Source organism: Tachyglossus aculeatus, chromosome 2 (assembly GCF_015852505.1).
Source record: "Tachyglossus aculeatus isolate mTacAcu1 chromosome 2, mTacAcu1.pri, whole genome shotgun sequence".
NCBI lineage: Eukaryota > Metazoa > Chordata > Mammalia > Monotremata > Tachyglossidae > Tachyglossus > Tachyglossus aculeatus.
In genome coordinates, this window is record NC_052067.1 from 8,828,980 (window position 1) to 8,846,392 (window position 17,413).

At 42.7% G+C, this 17,413-nt stretch overlaps 1 protein-coding gene across 1 annotated transcript in view; it reads right to left on the bottom strand.

Annotated features, from left to right (window-relative positions):
* The window catches only part of CRPPA (CDP-L-ribitol pyrophosphorylase A), a gene marked incomplete at its 5' end in the record, with an annotated part of 338,976 nt that overhangs the window by 170,287 nt on the left and 151,276 nt on the right, over window positions 1-17,413 (bottom strand). The window contains one exon of the mRNA XM_038761326.1: window positions 4,664-4,761. Within this exon, the coding sequence (XP_038617254.1) occupies window positions 4,664-4,761 (98 nt within the window). The remainder of the gene's footprint in view (window positions 1-4,663; window positions 4,762-17,413) is intronic.

The following is a 17,413-nucleotide window of genomic DNA, read 5'->3' on the forward strand; positions in this document are numbered from 1 at the left end:
ATATAGGATAACGTTTAGTCCTACCATGGCCTTTCCTTACTAATATAACAAATACTTGGAGTAAAGGAGTCCAATTAAGCAGCTTCCCAGCTCTCCCCACAAAAAGAATTAAAATTAATTTTTCTTCTGGATAAATGAAATCTGAACCCAAATGGCGAAAGAAATGGGATGAAATTTCACTTGGCAAAATAAAAGTAACCAGCTTTACTTCACTACAGCCCTCCCCAATTTTCTCAAAGACTCCAAACATGGCTTGGCTATCCCTTGCATAAATTAGTTTTGCAGAAACAGAAATAGAAAGACAGAGGGACTGGTGCATACCAAAATCACATGCCCTGACACCCCATCTTGCCCTCAGCTCCTTTACCCTTTAAAATCAGGAGTAAGAGAAACGGGTAATCACCTGACTTTGTCATCCAAGTTCAAAGACAAATGAGATTCGAGCAGAGGGGAAATGTGTAATAGGAGCCTGGTTTGTCTTAACTATTATATTAAGACTAACATTTCCAGAGGCCATGAACTCTTTCTAAAAATGGATACAGGAAGTGAAGGCATTTGGTAATTTAGATGTGAGTGATGTATCCACTTGGGTTTACTACGCCTACCTCTCCTCTTCAACTATTGAAAATATGTTAATTTGTGTCAGCTTGTCTTCCCTGGAATATAGTAAGCTTCTGGAGGGCAGGAATAGTATGTTATACTTCTGCTATAATAATAATAATAATTATGGCATTTGTTACGCACTATGTGTCAAGTACTGGGGTAGACACAAGGTAATCAGGTTGTCCCACGTGGGGCTCACAGTCTTAATCCCCATTTTACAGACGGAGTAACTGAGGCACAGAGAAGTTAAGTGACTTGCCCAAGGTCACACGGCAGGCAAGTGGTGGAGCCGGGATTAGAACCCATGTCTTCTGACTCCTAAGCCCATGTTCTCGCCACTAGGCCATGATATTCATTATATCGTATTTATTGAGTGCTTACTGTGTGCAGAGCACTGTACTAAGTGCTTAATAAGTTCCCTTGGTTCCTACTCCAGTTAGAGAAGCAGCGTGGCTCAGTGGAAAGAGCACGGACTTTGGAGTCAGAGGTCATGGGTTCGAATCCCGGCTCCGCCACTTGCCTGCTGTGTGACCCTGGGCAAGTCACTTAACTTCTCTGAGCTTCAGTTACCTCATCTGTAAAATGGGGATTAAGACTGTGAGCCTCAAGTGGGACAACTTGATCACCTTGTATCCCCCCCAGCGCTTAGAACAGTACCCTGCACATAGTAAGTGCTTAACAAACGCCATCATCATTATTATTATTATTACCCATAGTCAAATACTATTGATTATAAGAATGATGCCGAAGATTTCATCAGACACTCTCTAAAAAGTAAAAACGAATGATGAAAGGAATTGAAAAACAATTCAGGGAATGAAAAAAGGAAAAACAAAGGAAAGAGGAAAACATCGAAAATAAAGGCTAAAAATCTGCTCTGAATGGATAATCCCTCCACAAGATTGAGGCTGAGAAACAGCATGGCCTGGTGGAAGGGTAATGGGGTGTCTAGGAGGTAGAAGACCCTGGGTTCTCATCTCGCTTCTGCCACTTCTCTGCTGTGTGACCTTGGGCCAGTCACTTAACTTCTCTGTGCCTCAGTTCCCTCATCTGTAAAATGGGGATTAAAACTGTGAGCCCTGTGTGGGACAGGGACTGTGTCCAACCTGATTAGCCTGTAACTACCCCAGCACTTAGAACAGTGCTTGACACGTAGTAAGCACTTAACAAATACCACCATTATTACCATCATTATTACCAAGCAACCAGTGTTGATAGTGTTGCAGCAATTTAACCTTGTATTTAATTTCACTCTGCTGACCTAATACGTCAACTGGGGTACACTAATACCATCATTATTATTATGTGCCAAGCACCATTCTAAGCTCTGGGGGGGAGACAAGGTCATCATCACCCCCTGCCTTACCTCCTTCCCCTCCCCACAGCACCTGTATACATGTTTGTACATATTTATTACTCCATTTATTTCTTTTACTTGTACATATTTATTCTATTTATTTTATTTTGTTAATATGTTTTGTTGTCCGTCTCCCCCTTCTAGACTGTGAGCCCGCTGTTGGGTAGGGACCATCTCTATATGTTGCCAACTTGTACTTTCCAAGTGCTTGGTACAGTGCTCTGCACACAGTAAGCGCTCAATAAATACGATTGAATGAATGAATGAACTAATATGGACCCAAACTAATTAACCCAATTGGCTGTTAACTGCTTTCCCCAGGAGAATTTGGAAATGTGCGATGCTATTTACAGATGCAGTGCCGCATTTAATTCAGTACATTATGTTCGCTTTTTGGTGGCGGTCTTACCCTGGGCTGTTAGTTTTGGCTACGTAATCCCTGTTCCCTGCCACTGACTGTAATAACAGCTCAGATTTTTCTGATTATCTCTGGAGTGTTTCTTTACGACTAAAGTCAACTCTGAGACCGTTGAGACGTCACCCACTGGTGCCACTTTTCTGAATGAGGAGATGGTCCTTTTAGGGGTAGGGAATGTAGGATAGGACCGGGAAGAGGCAGGCTAATTTGAGGGCTTTTTCAGACCTGCTGGAAAAACTCTTCCATCTTTTCAGTTCGGTCCAGAAGCTTGCTTGTCAGTGTAGACGAGGGACAAAGCGAGATTGAGAATTCAGGACACAAGAATAGTAAGTATGAAAACAATTAATCCTCTGGGCTGAAAATGGTCAACCAATTAATAGTATTCATTGAGAAATTATAGGGTATAGAGCACTGTACTAAGTTCTTGGGAGATCACCCATCAATCAATCAATCATATTTATTGAGCGCTTACTGTGTGCAGAGCACTGTACTAAGCGCTTGGGCTACCTCTATCACCACAGAGGTAGAGAAGCAGCATGGCCTAGTGGCTAGAGCCCAGGCCTAGGAGTCAGAAGGTCATGGGTTCTAATCGTGGCTACACCACTTTCTGCTGTGTGACCTTGGGCACGTCGCTTCACTTTATGCCTCAATTCCCTCATCTGTAAAATGGGGATTAAGACTATGAGCCCAGTGTGGGACAGGGACTGTGTCGTGCATGTGTGTATCCCCCCCAGTGCTTAGTACAGTGCTTGGCACCTACTAAGCAATTAACAAATACCCCAATTATTATTACTGTTAGGTAGAAAACACAATCCTTGGCTTTAAGGAGTTTACAATATTGCAGGGAGCAATGCTGTTGAGTCGGGGCAAGTCACTTGACTTCTCTGTGCCTCGGTTGTCTCGGCTATCAAAGGGGGATTAAGACTGTGAGCCCCACGTGGGACAACCTGATCACCTTGTATCTCCCCCAGCACTTGGAACAGTGCTTGGCACATAGTGAGCGCTTAGGCCTTCCCAGACTGAGCCCCCTCCTTCCTCTCCCCCTCCTCCCCAGCCCTACCTCCTTCCCCTCCCCACAGCACCTGTATATATGTTTGTACAGATTTATTACTCCATATATTTTACTTGCACATATTTACTATTCTATTTATTTTATTTTGTTAATATGTGTTGTTTTGTTGTCTGTCTCCCCCTTCTAGACTGTGAGCCCGCTATTGGGTAGGTACTGTCTCTATATTTTACCAACTTGTACTTCCCAAACGCTTAGTTCAGTGCTCTGCACACAGTAAGCGCTCAATAAATACAATTGAATGAATGACTCTACAGAGTTCTACAAATGATTTCATAAATTCATGTGCAAAGGAAATTTGGGTTCCCCTTAGACTAGGGCAGGTGTGGAGAATCTAAGAAAAGGATCATCATGTTGCAGGATATGCTATGATTTCAATTTAGATGCATGCTCCTTTCTCTTTCTCCAGTCAAATTTGAACAATCGTTACCTACATATAATTCCCACAAGTCCCCCCCTCACTCAAAGGATCAGTTTGCATGTGAAGAGAATCACCGGGGAAGCGGCATGGTGGAGTGGATAAAGCCTGGGCCTGGGAGTTGAAAGGTTATGGGTTCTAATCCTGGCTCTGCCACTCGTCTTCTGTGTGGCCTTTGGCAAGTCACTTCACTTCTCTGGACCTCAATCACCCCATCTGTAAAATGGGGATTAAGAGTGTGAGCCTCAAGAGGGACAGGGACTGTGTCCAACCTGATTTGCTTGTATCCACCCCAGAGCTTAGTACAGTGCTTGGCACATAGTAAGTGCTTAACAAAGGCCACAGTTATTATTATTAGAGGATCAGAGGGTTGGAATGGACTTTCAAAATTCTCTAGTCTATAGACTTTCACTGGCGGGCCAAACTTGAGTAAACCATCAAAAAAAAGAAAAATATATATATCTTCGTCAACCTCTCCAGGAATGGAGATCCAAAGACTTCCATGTGTCTGTGACATTGCTTAATCTCCCTTATCACCAGGCAAGTCTCCCTAACTCTAAATGAAATCTCTTGCTGCACTGAAACTCAATTCTGTGACTTCAGGAATTTTCTTTGGTAAAATATAAGTATCTTTCTGATAATATTTCTCCATGGAAACATCTTTGGTTGTTCTCGGGTGCCAAAAGCAGAGGGAAGGACACTAAAACAATCCAGCATTTCCTAGTGATGTTAAGTCTATAAGATGAATTTTTATGGTCAACCAAGTAGCCAAATGTAATTTAGCCAGAGGACACTTACTTTCATTTGACTTTTCAGCATTTCCTGAAGAAGACAACCCACTGGTTCTGCATCTCCTTTTGTATCCAAGACAATGCAAATTTGTTGTGCAAGCCTTTCTGAAATGACAGAGGAAAACAACATTTTCAAGTGTCAAGGGAAATGGCATGAAAAAAAGACTCCTATTGGCGGAAACCCACTTTCGACTGACAATACAAAGGAAGTGACATTTTCAACAAACGGACTTTGGCAAAGGTCTGCTCTATGTTTCATTCTCCTTGAAATCTATAATAAAAGGCCAGATTTCAACATACGACGGCCCACCCACTGAAGAGAAAGGTTCGTGAATTTTTAAATGCTTAATTTAGTGCCAAGAAATTCACCAGCAATGGCATAACCCTAGCAGGCATTCCTCTACTTGAAAAGCAGGTCCTTAGAAACCAGATCTTTTTCCCAGAGCTGAGCTCTTTCCATTGGATTGCCAATCAACCAGTCAATGGTATTTGCTGAGTGCTTACTGGATGTACAGCACCAAGAACGTAAAATACAACAGAGTTGGTAGGCATGTTCCCTGCCCACAACAAGCTTACGGTCTAGAGGAGAGACTGCAAGCCGGAACTACGTTCATTACTCACAAGTCGCTGAGTGGAACGGCCTTTGTGCGAGAAAAGGAGGAGGAGGCACCCTTCCTCTCCTGAATTGAAGAGGTCTGCCTAATTTGTTCATTGGAATTTCTGGGAGAAGGACTAGATATCAATCAATTGATAGTATCTATTGAGCTCCTACTGTGTGCAGAGCACTGGACTAAGAACTTGGAAGACTACAATGGAATGAGTAGACACGAACCCTGCTCTTGAATGATAATAATGATGGCATTTGTTAAGCACTTACGATGTGCTGAGCACTGTTCTAAGCGCTGGAAGAGGAGAAGCAGCGTGGCTCAGTGGAAAGAGCATGGGCTTGGGAATCAGAAGTCATTCATTCAATCGTATTTATTGAGCGCTTACTGCATGCAGAGCACTGTATTAAGCACTTGGGAAGTACAAGTTGGCAACATATGGAGACGGTCCCTACCCAACAACGAGCTCACAGTCTAGAAGAAGAAGTCGTGAGTTCTAATCCCGGCTCCGCCTCTTATCAGCTGTGTGACTTTGGGCCAGTCACTTAAATTCTCTATGCCTCAATTACCTCATCCTTAAAACGGGGATTAAGACTGTGAGCCCCACGTGGTACAACCTCACTACCTTATATCTACCCCAGTAAACAGTGCTTGGCACATAGTAAATACTTAATGAATACCACCGTTATTATTGTAACAGCTCAGCAGAGGAGACAGACAAAATAATTCATAGATAGAAGAGGGAAAAAAGGGGATAGGTAGATGAATAAATCCAAAGTACTAAGGTAAGTTGGTCGGGATGTACGGATATTCTATCCTGGTTAGGTGGGAATGCATATGTGAAGGTTGGCATTAAAGTGCTGAGGGGAAAATTGGGGCGATGTGACCAAGGGAGAAGAAAACATTATCTGAGAAGGCCTTCTGGAGAAGATGTGGTTCCAGAAGGGATTTGATGATGTAAGAACTATAGTCTGTGGACTGGAAGCTCTTTGAGGACAAGTACCTACTCTGTTGTATTGTACGCTCCCAAATACTTACTTAAGACAGTGCTCTGCACACAATAAACACTCAGGAAATACCACTGGCAGATTTGAGAGGGGAAGGAGGTGCAGGCAGAAGAAAGGTGGGGGAAAGGGAGAGATGAGATAAAGACACAGCAAGTAGATTAGCTCGACACGAATGAAGAGTGTGAGCTGGAGTGTAGCAGGAGAAGAGAGTGGATATTTAAGGGGAAAGGGCTAATGGTCAGTTGGAGATAAAGCCAATCGTCAGACGTTTCTACTTGGTATGGATATAAAGTGGTACGCCTTACAGTGTGGCTCAGTGGAAAGAGCCCGGGCTTTGGAGTCAGAGGTCATGGGTTCAAACCCCGGCTCCATCAATTGTCAGCTGTGTGACTTTGGGCAAGTCACTTAACTTGTCTGTGCCTCAGTTCCCTCATCTGTAAAACGGGGATTAAGACTGTGAGCACCAAGTGGAACAACCTGATCACCTTGTATCCCCCCAGCGCTTAGCACAGTGCTTTGCACATAGTAAGCGCTTAACAAATACCATTATTATTATTATTATTGTTATTATTATTATTATTGCAGATTTTGGAGAAATTGGGCAATATTTGCAAAATGGTAGTTCAGAAAAAGGATCTGGGAAGCAGGTCATGTTCGGCCTGGAGAGGGGTGGTACTGGAGACAGAGACAAATGAAGAGCCTGATGCAGAAGTCGAGTGGAGATATGACAAGGGCCTGAACCACGGTTGTGGTCATTTAGACAGAGAGGAAGTGAGAGACAGAGAAAATACTGTGGAGGGGAAAAATCAACAGGATTTAGTGACAGACTGGAAGAGTGGAGAGAAAGAGTGGAGAAAGGCGGGGAAGTAAGAGGTAATGCCAGCACTGTAGATTTCAAAGACAGAAAGGATGGTGTTGTCAAATTATTATAGGGAAGTTATGTATTAGACAGGATTTTTTTTTATAGTTTCTGTGAAGCACTTACTACGTGCCAGGAACTCTTCTAAGAGTTGTGGCAGATAGAAGTTAAGCAGGTTGGCCGCAATCCCTGTCCCACATGGGGCTCACAATCTTAATCCCCATTTTACAGATGAGGAAACCGAAGCCCAGAGAAGTGAAGTTACCTGCCCAAGGTCAACCAGAAGACAAGTGGTGAATCCAGAACTAGAACCCAGGTCCTTCTGACTCCCAGACTCACATTCTATCCACTAAGCCGCATTGCTTCTCTTTGGGAGGGAAGGTGAATGGCTCAGTTTTAGACATATTGATCTTAGGGTACTGACTAAATATCCTACTAAGACTTAGCCCGATGTGGATCGTGTCCAGCCTGATTAACTTCAGTCAACCCCAATGCTTAGAAGACTGCTTGGCATATAGTAATTAACAATTCCCATTTAAAAAATATCCACGGGGTGATGTTTTGGAGGCAAGAGGGAATGCAAGACAAGGACTCTTTGTTGCTGTATTGTACTTTTCAAGCACTCTGTACAGTGCTCTGCACATAGTAAGCGCTCAATAAATATGACTGAATGAATGAATGGACTCTGCAAAATATAGTTACCAGGAGGAGAATTTCATTTCAAGAATATCACCCTTCCTACTTTCCTTTTAGTCGCATTTGACTACATTGTTCCCCAGAAGAACAATAAGTACTTCCACGATCAAGATCAATATTATGTAGTTTTTTTAGGAGCTACTGAGAAAACTACTTCAGTTTCCAATCACCACCTCTTTGGAGAGTTCAGATCTACCATCCATTAAGCAAGGAAAATATTTTCAGTTTGTTGTGAATCCAATGCGGCTTGTTGCTAGACTTTGCTAAGTCTTCAAAAATAAATCCAATTTCTTGATTTGATTTTTGACATCTTGGTCTAGACATGTCTTTGTCAGTGTACTGTCCAGGCAGCAGAATCCAATGACAGCATTAAGCTAGAAATATTTGATTGTGTGTAGGGTTTCCAAGTTACAGGTTGTCACATAATCATGGCTGACAGTCCTTAGTTCAGGGCTGTCTTTATGAGTACGAGTTCCTTCAGAGCTGTAATCAGCATCCAACAATAGAAAATGCTGAGACTCTATGATGGTTTCTATAGTCTGTTCGTACCCAATCAATCCATCTTATTTATTGTGCGCTTTACTATGAGAGCACTGTACTAAGCGCTTGGTAACATACAATAAAGCATACCGCTTAGTAAAGTACTCTGCACATGATAAACACTTAATACCACTGACTGATTAAAGAACTATGAACAGCAACTGAAAGTTATTTAATTTTCATGATGTTTTATCCTAAATTCTCCCCTTACAAACACAAGTTCCACCGACTACACATCAATGGAAAAAAAAAAATCAACCCACTCAACATCAAAACAAAAACAGAAACAAAAACAAGTATTTCAAAAGTTCTTTGCCATTTTATATCATGCCATGCTCCATTCAAATTGATTGCAAGTTTGCTCCCCATTGTTCCTTCATTAAATAACATTTCTACATTGCTTAATTTCCTTCTGTGTTCAATGGGAAGTAGTGTGACCTAGTAGAAAGAGCACGGTGCTGGGAGTCAGAAGGTCATGAGTTCTAATACCAGCTCCACCACTTTTCTGATCTTGGGCAGGTCAGTTCATTTCTCTTGGCCTCAGTTACCTCATCTGTAAAATGGGAATTGAGACTGTGAGTCCCACATGGGACATGGACTGTGTCCAGCTCAATTTGCTTGCATCCACCCCAGCGCTTAGTACGGTGCCTGGCACATAATAAGCACTTAAATGCCATTATTAATTAATTAATTAGCTTGTATTGTCCCCAGTGCTTTGTACCATGCCTGGCAAGCACTTGACAAATCCCAATTAAAAAAAAAAACAAACTTGAGAGTTACAGTCTCTGCCAAAGTTGTTCTCTATCTGATCATTCTGAATCTGGAAACATGAATAAGGTTCCATTCTTGAATATTACATGAACCCTTTCCTCAGAAATCAACTTTTTAAAACAACATGTAAGGAAAAAAACACAAAATAAAAACAATTACGCTTAGAGGAGCAGTGGATTGGGCTCCTTGCAGCTCAGAGTCTAAGAGTTCCATGTGGGACAAAGAGTGTTTCCAACCTGATTTTCTGGTATCTAACCCAGTGCTTAATACAGCGGTTGGCACACAGTAAATGCTTCAAAAATGCCCCCATTATGATGATGATGATGATAATTATATAATTAGTATTAATGATAAATTCCAGCAATCATGTGCACAATCACAGTGACCACCTTTGCTAAAAGGATGACTATAATCTTCCAAACATTCTACACTTTGTCGATCTCACTTTGTCGACTGTAGGCTGCTTGTGGGAAGGGACCCGTCCACCAACTCTGTTGAACTGTACATTCCCAAGCTTTTAATACAGTGCTCTGGACACAGTGAGCGCTCAATAAATACCACTGATTGACTGATTGATGGATCCAACTTCTCACGCTACCGCCGCTTCTGTTCCTCCAACTTTGGAGTCGATAGCAGACTCATGGCGAGCGCCACGGTATTCATTGGACACCTATGCTGAGCACAGTAATAGGCGTGTAGGAAAACACAACAAAAATAGAGGAGATGCCAACTCTTGAGGAGTTTACAGTAGGGGGGAAACTCACAGTCACAAATTGTCAAAAAATATGAAGTAGGTAAGTGAATACAGACACAAACGATTAGAGCTCAGGTTTTGGATTACACAGTCAATGATTTGGGGTTGTGAAATGGTTTATAAAAATGAAAAGGTCAGCAAGAGGTCATGAAATTTGTTAAGCACTTACTATGTGCAAGGAACTGTTCTAAGTGCTGGGGTAGACACAAGGCAATCAGGTTGGTCACAATTCATGTACCACATGAGGCTCATATTCTTAACCCCAATCTTGCAGATGAGGTAACTGAGGCGCAGAGAAATAAAGTGACTTGATCAAAGTCACACGGCAAACAAGTAGCAGAGCTGGAATTAGAACCCAGGTCCTTCTGTCTCCCAGGCCCAGGCTCTATCCACTGATTCATTTATATATGTCTCAAATCATGTAGTAGGAGAAAACAACAGAAAATCTGAAACTAAGCATCCGTCCAGTGAGTCACGTGTCAAAATGAGCATCCTTAAAAATGGAGGGAAAACGCTCACTTCACACAAACCATCACAAATCACAAATTCATTCATTCAATCCTATTTATTGAGCGCTTACTGTGTGCAGAGCACTGTAGTACGTGCTTAGAAAGAACAATATAGCAATAAAGAGAGACAATCCCTGCCCAAAATGGGCTTACAAGCTATACCTTTTTTCTGGTAGGAGTCCTTTGTTTGCTAAATGGTATGATGATGATGGTTTTTGTTAAGTGCTTACTATGTGCCAAGCACTGTTCTAAGCACTGGAGGGATACAAGGTAATCAGGTTGTCCCACATGGGGCTCACAGTCTTAATCCCCATTTTACAGATGAGGTAACTGAGGTCCAGAGAAGTTAAGTGACTTGCCCAAGGTCTCACAGCAGACAAGCGGTGGAGCCGGGATTAGAACCCATAACCTCTGACTCTAAAGCCTGTGCTCTTTCCACTGAGCCACGCTGCTTCTCATATGCCCAAACCATCCAAAACTTGGGTGACGATGAAGTCAGACCTGATGGGTAAGAAAGGGTCAAAGCCCAGGTATATGGCTCTGTGAAACACCCAGGCACTCAGTAAAGCGTGCTGTTTATTCAAGAAATGAGATCCACGGATCACTATCATTCATTCAGTCGTATTTATTGAGTGCTTACTGCATGCAGAGCACTGTACTAAGCGCTTGACCAAGTTATAACGTGGGTCTCTGCACTCTGCTTCACCCAAATTTTGCTACACCACCGGTAGCGTGAAATACTTTTAAGCAGGACCTTTTCACCCACATTTTTGAGGTACTCTTCCACAGACACAAAAGAGGTGGAGCCAGGCATGGGAAAAAGTGAAATGAGTTTCAGAGAAAGAAATGTAATAAGGTAAGAGTTAGCCTGAAGCACATGGTTTGCTCAGCAAATGTGTCTTCCAGTGCAGGAAACAAAGTTATTTAGCTTAGGCTGCCACTCACTGTCTAATGTGAGCCCCTGGCGGGACAGGGACTGTGTCCAACCCAATTTGCTGGTATCCAGCCCAGCGCTTAGTACGGTGCCTGACACATAGTAAGTGCTCAACAAATACCATCATTATTATTATTAATCACAAATAATAATAATAATGGCATTTATTAAGCACTTACTATGTGCAAAGCACTGTTCTAAGCACTGGGGAGGTTACAAGGTGATCAGGTTGTCCCACAGGGGGCTCACAGTCTTCATCCCCATTTTACAGATGAGGTAACTGAGGCCCAGAGAAGTGAAGTGACTTGCCCAAAGTCACACAGCTGACAATTGGCAGAGATGGGATTTGAACCCATGACCTCTGACTCCAAAGCCCATGTTCTTCCACTGAGCCATGCTGCTTCTCTGTTGAGCCAATAATAAGAAGAAAAGTGGTATTTGTTCAGTGTTTACTATGTGCCAGCCACTGTACAAGCAAATCAGTTCAGACCTAATCCCTCTCCCAAACTGGGCTCACAGTCTTTAATCCCCATTGTACAGATGAGGTAACTGAGGCACAGAGAAGTGAAGTGACTTGCCTAAGGTCACACAGCAAACTAGTGGAGCAGCTAGGATTAGAACCCGTGTTGTCTATGGTCGTAGAGAGGAATCCTGTACATTCTGTGCATCTGTGTGAATAATCCCATTCACATGTAAAGTGGCTATGTGATAGAGTGCTGTGTGACTTGAAAACCACACAGAACTAATCGTCTTCATTGAGCACTGTAATAAGAGCTATTTCAGGTATAATAGAATTAGTAGACAAAATCCCTGCCCTAACAGAATTTATAATCCAGCTGGAACTTCAGCTCAGTTTGAGATGAAAAACCAAAAAACAAAACCCTACCCATCAATCAATCAATTGTATTTATTGAACACTTACTGTATGCAGAGCACTAAGGGTTTGGGAGAGTAAAATATAACAGAGTTGGTAGACACGTACCCTGCCCAGAAGGAACTAAAATTCTAGAAGGGAATACAGACATTAATGTAAATAAATAAATTATGGATTTTTTAATAAGTGCTGTGGGGCTGGGGGTGGGGTGAATAAAGGGCTTGACTGCAAGTGAAAGGGTGACACTAAAGGGAGCGGGAGAAGAGGAAGACTGTGAGCCCACTGTTGGGTAGGGACTGTCTCTATATGTTACCAACTTGTAGTTCCCAAGCGCTTAGTACAGTGCCCTGCACACAGTAAGCGCTCAATAATACGATTGATTGACTGAAATGAGTTTAGAAGGGGAAGGCATCTTGGTGAAGACGTGCTTTCAATAAGGCTTTGAAGGTGGGGAGAGTGATTGTTTGCTGGATGTGTGGTGGGGAGGGAGTTCCAGTTCAGAGGCAGGATTTGGGGCGGGTGGTGAGATAGATAACATAAGAGTAGAGCAAATAGGTTGGCATTAGAGCAGTGAAATGTACAGTTTAAGGTGCAATAGGATGTCAGAGAGGTACGAGAAGAGAAGGCAAGTTGACTGCTTTAAAACAGATGGTCAGGAGTTTCTGTTTAATGGGGAGGAGGATGGGCAACCACTGGAGGTACTTGAGGAGTAATGTGGACTGAACAGTTTTGTAGAAAAATAATCTGGCCAGAAAAGTGAAATTCACTCATTCATTCAATTGTATTTACTGAGCGCTTACTGTGTGCAGAGCACTATACTAAGAGCTTGGGAAGTACAAGTTGGCAACACATAGAGACGGTCTCTACCCAACAACAGGCTCACAGTCTAGAAATGTGGACTGAAGTGGAGAAAGACAGGAGGCAGGAAGGTCAGCAAGGAGGTTAATGCAGTAATCAAGGCGGAATAGGATAAGTGCTTGGATTAATGTAGTAGCAGTTTGGTGATAGAGAGGAATGGATGGATTATAGAGAAGGCTGAAATGAAAGGATTTGGTGATAGACTGAAAATGCCACCTAAAAGTGTGATCTATTGAATGAGGTACCAAATTACATCCTAATGCTGTCTAATTCTTAGAAGGAGCGTGGCCTATTTGCAAGAGCACGGGCTTGGGAGTCAGTGGACGTGGGTTCTAATCCTGGTTCTGCCAATTGTCTGCTTTGCGACCTTGGACAAGTCACTTAACTCCTCTGTGTCTCAGTTACCTCATCTGTAAAATGAAGATTAAGACTGTGAGCCCCATCAGAGAAGCAGTGTGGCTCAGTGGAAAGAGCATGGGCTTTGGAGTCAGAGGTCAGGGGTTCAAATCCCGGCTCCACCAATTGTCAGTTGTGTGACTTTGGGCAAGTCACTTAACTTCTCTGTGCCTCAGTTCCCTCATCTGTAAAATGGGGATTAAGATTGGGAGCCCCTCATGGGACAACCTGATCACCTTGTATCCCCCCAGTGCTTAGAACAGTGCTTTGCACATAGTGCTTAACAAATACCATCATTATCATTATTATTATCTGGAACAACCCTATTACTTTGTATCTACCCCAGCGCTCAGAACAGTGCTTGGCACATAATAAGCGCTTAACAAATACCATCATCATCATCATCATCAACAAATGCCATCTTTTTTTTATTTAATCCCGAGTCCAGTCCTCAACATTAAAGGGTTGACCAAAATGCCACTGAACGTTTCATATGTATTCCCATATAAACTCTCGGGCCAATTGGAAGTCTGTTGGCAAAAAGCCTCCCAAGTCATTTTGAGATATCTGTCCCTCTTCTCTCCATGTTACATTACTATGCAGTTGGTCATAGTAGTCTAGACATAGTCACAGACAGAGTAATCTAAACTATATGAGCTCAGAGGTGACTGAAACCTCATTACATATACTACACAAATGAGCATATGTTCTAGACTTCTGCGCCAATGTAAATGTAAGCTAATTTAAAATGTGTCTCTTGGAATTATCCTAAACCAAATCTGCTTAATCTAAACCCTACTAGGCTTTTCCCTATACAACTGGGACACCTTGAGATAATTAATAGGCAGGCTGAATTTAAGGTTCTTCCTTCACATGCTGCAGGAAGCAAAACGTTTTCAAAACGTGCAAATGGATTTTGCCAAGAGCAGAGACGAGCACAAGTGCAAACAAAACAGACCTTTCAATAAATAGCAAGGGAATTTGGAAAGTATTAATATATCCAGTACATTTTTATCAAAACCACATGTGAGCACAATTTGACTGACAACCTATGTATAATTACACATATATGATGCATGTGATCATTTAAAAAGAAACATGAAGGATCATAACAGTTTGAATAAATGACCTTTTCTTTCTCTTCCAATATCTCTTTCTCAAAATATACAAACCAGATAGTTGTGCAAATTCAACTAAATATTTTAAAGAGGTGCTGGCTGTGAATAATAATAATAATAATGGTATTTGTTAAGTGCTTACTACGTGCCAGGCACTGTACTAAGCGCTGGGGTGGATATAAGCAAATCAGGTTGGACACAGTCCCTGTGCTGCACAGGGCTCACACTCTTATTCCCCATTTTACAGATGAGTTAACTGAGGCACAGAGAAGTGAAGTGACTTGCCTAGGTCACACAGCAGACAAATGGCAGAGCTGAAATTAGAACGCATGACCTTCTGACCCTCAGACCCGAAAAATCAAAAATAAAAACTTTTTTTAATACGTAGTGTGTGGAGCACTGTACTAAGCACTGGAGAGAATACAAGATCATTGTCCTTGACCCACAAGAGAGATAAATACAGGAAAAGAGAAGAAAAAATTAGAGTTACTCTAAACCAAAATCAGTAGGAAACAGGGTTTGAATCCATCAATCAATCAATCGTATTTATTAAGGGCTTAATGCACGCACAGCGCAGTACTTTTCCGTCTGGACTACTGTATCAGCCTTCTCTCTGATCTCCCATCCTCCTGTCTCTCCCCACTTCAATCTATATTTCACGCTGCTGCCCGGATCGTCTTTGTCCAGAAATGCTCTGGGCATGTTACTCCCCTCCTCAAAAATCTCCAGTGGCTACCAATCAACCTACGCATCAGGGAAAAACTCCTCACTGTCGGTTTCAAGGCTGTCCATCACCTCGGCCCCTCCTACCTCACCTCCCTTCTCTCCTTCTCTAGCCCAGCCCGCACCCTCCGCTCCTCTGCCGCTAACCTCATCACTGTGCCTTGTTCTCGCCTGTCCCGCCGTTGACCCCCGGCCCATGTTCTCCCCCTGTCCTGGAATGCCCTCCCTCCGCACATTGGCCAAGCTAGCTCTCTTCCTCCCTTCAAAGCCCTACTGAAAGCTCACCTCCTCCAGGAGGCCTTCCCAGACTGAGCCCCCTCTCCCCACCATCCCCCCGCCTTACCTCCTTCCCTTCCCTACAGCACCTGTATATATGTATAGATGTTTGTACATATTTATTACTCTATTTATTTATTTTACTTGTACATAATTATTCTATTTATTTTATTTTGTTAATATGATTTGTTTTGTTGTCTGTCTCCTCCTTCTAGACTGTGAGCCCGCTGTTGGGTAGGGACCGTCTGTATATGTTGCCAACTTGTACTTCCCAAGCGCTTAGTACAGTGTTCTGCACACAGTAAGTGCTCAATAAATACGATTGAATGAATGAATGAATGAATCACCATTTTACAGATGAGGTAACTGAGGCACAGAGAAGTTAAGTGACTTGCCCAAGGTCACACAGCTGACAATTGGCAGAGCTGGGATTTGAACCCATGACCTCTGACTCCAAAGCCCGGGCTCTTTCTACTGAGCCACGCTGCTTCTCTGCTTCTAACTTCCCTCAGACTGTCCACTCAGGCCTAAATTCCTACCAATTTGGATTATCGGTTGGTTTCATTCTTGCATCTACTTCTCTTCCCCCGTCCACTGACAGGGAAATTGAAAAGTGGCCATAGTAAACAGAAGCTCATTCTAGATATCAGGGCAACAAAAGGGAGACGTCCTGCAGCAACAAAAAAGACAACTATGGAGTGGGTGAGAAGTCAGTTAGACATGAATCTGGGAATCCTCCATTTGTGTTAGATAATTACAGTCACATCATTGTCAAAGAATAAATCCCACAAGGAACAGCCCTGGACAGAATCCGGCCATCCCACAAGCCCCTGGAACAGTCAGGAAAGTGGACAAGAAGGAGAATTTTGAGTTCATATTATTCTTAAATCCAAGGGAAATGGAAGAGAGACGAGCTTCTTGGAGAAAACTCCAGGCAGATATAAATGATTTTTTTCCTTCTATACCCTTCCCAAAATCCTGAATCAAAATCCTAATCTCTGCTCCAGTAATGCTCAAAATGGAACTGACGAAAGCCTTCCAGATGGGGAAGATTGTTTTGGCCCAGTTTACAGGAAACCCTACAAGGAAGACATTTCACTTGATACAGCTTTTCACAATCCCACATGACTTCTTTTTAAAAATCACCTAGGAAGAGACATTTCTCTTCTTGAAGTGAGAGCCTAAGGCAATAGTTTCTCATGTCCCAATCAGTAGTTCGCAAGTAAAATCCAAATCATGAGGCTCAAACATGTTTCGTCGTTCAAAGCTACGTTGTTGTGATTTTCAGATGACCTTCCCACTGTGCCCTGAAATATTACTCATTTGTCCACAACATGTAGACTCTGTGTACTTTGACACCAGTACAGCTCTGGGAACAGAGAACACCGAGAGAAGAATTCCCTGTTGACTTGATTTGACTTGGATTTCAGTGCTTCTAGCTGTGACTGGACCCAAAAACTCTGAGTTCATTCCTTGCCTCAGCACAGGAGAGTGCAGGCGTGTAACATCATAGCCCCTTGAACAAAAATAAACAGAATAAGCATTTAGTGGAACCTCTATTCTTTCATACTATCGACCATATGATTCAGCTTGGCCTGGTGATGGGCCACTTCACTTCATTTCACTTCTCTGTGCCTCAGTTACCTCCTCTGAAAACAGGGATTGGGACTGCGAGCCCCACATAGAACAGGGAATGTGTCCAACTCGATTTGCTTATATCCACTCCAATGCTTAGTATAGTATCTGGCACATAGTAAGCTCTAAACAAGTACCATCATTATTAAAGAGCACGGCTCCGAGAGTCAGAGGGCCTGGGTTCTATTCCCGGCCCTGTCAT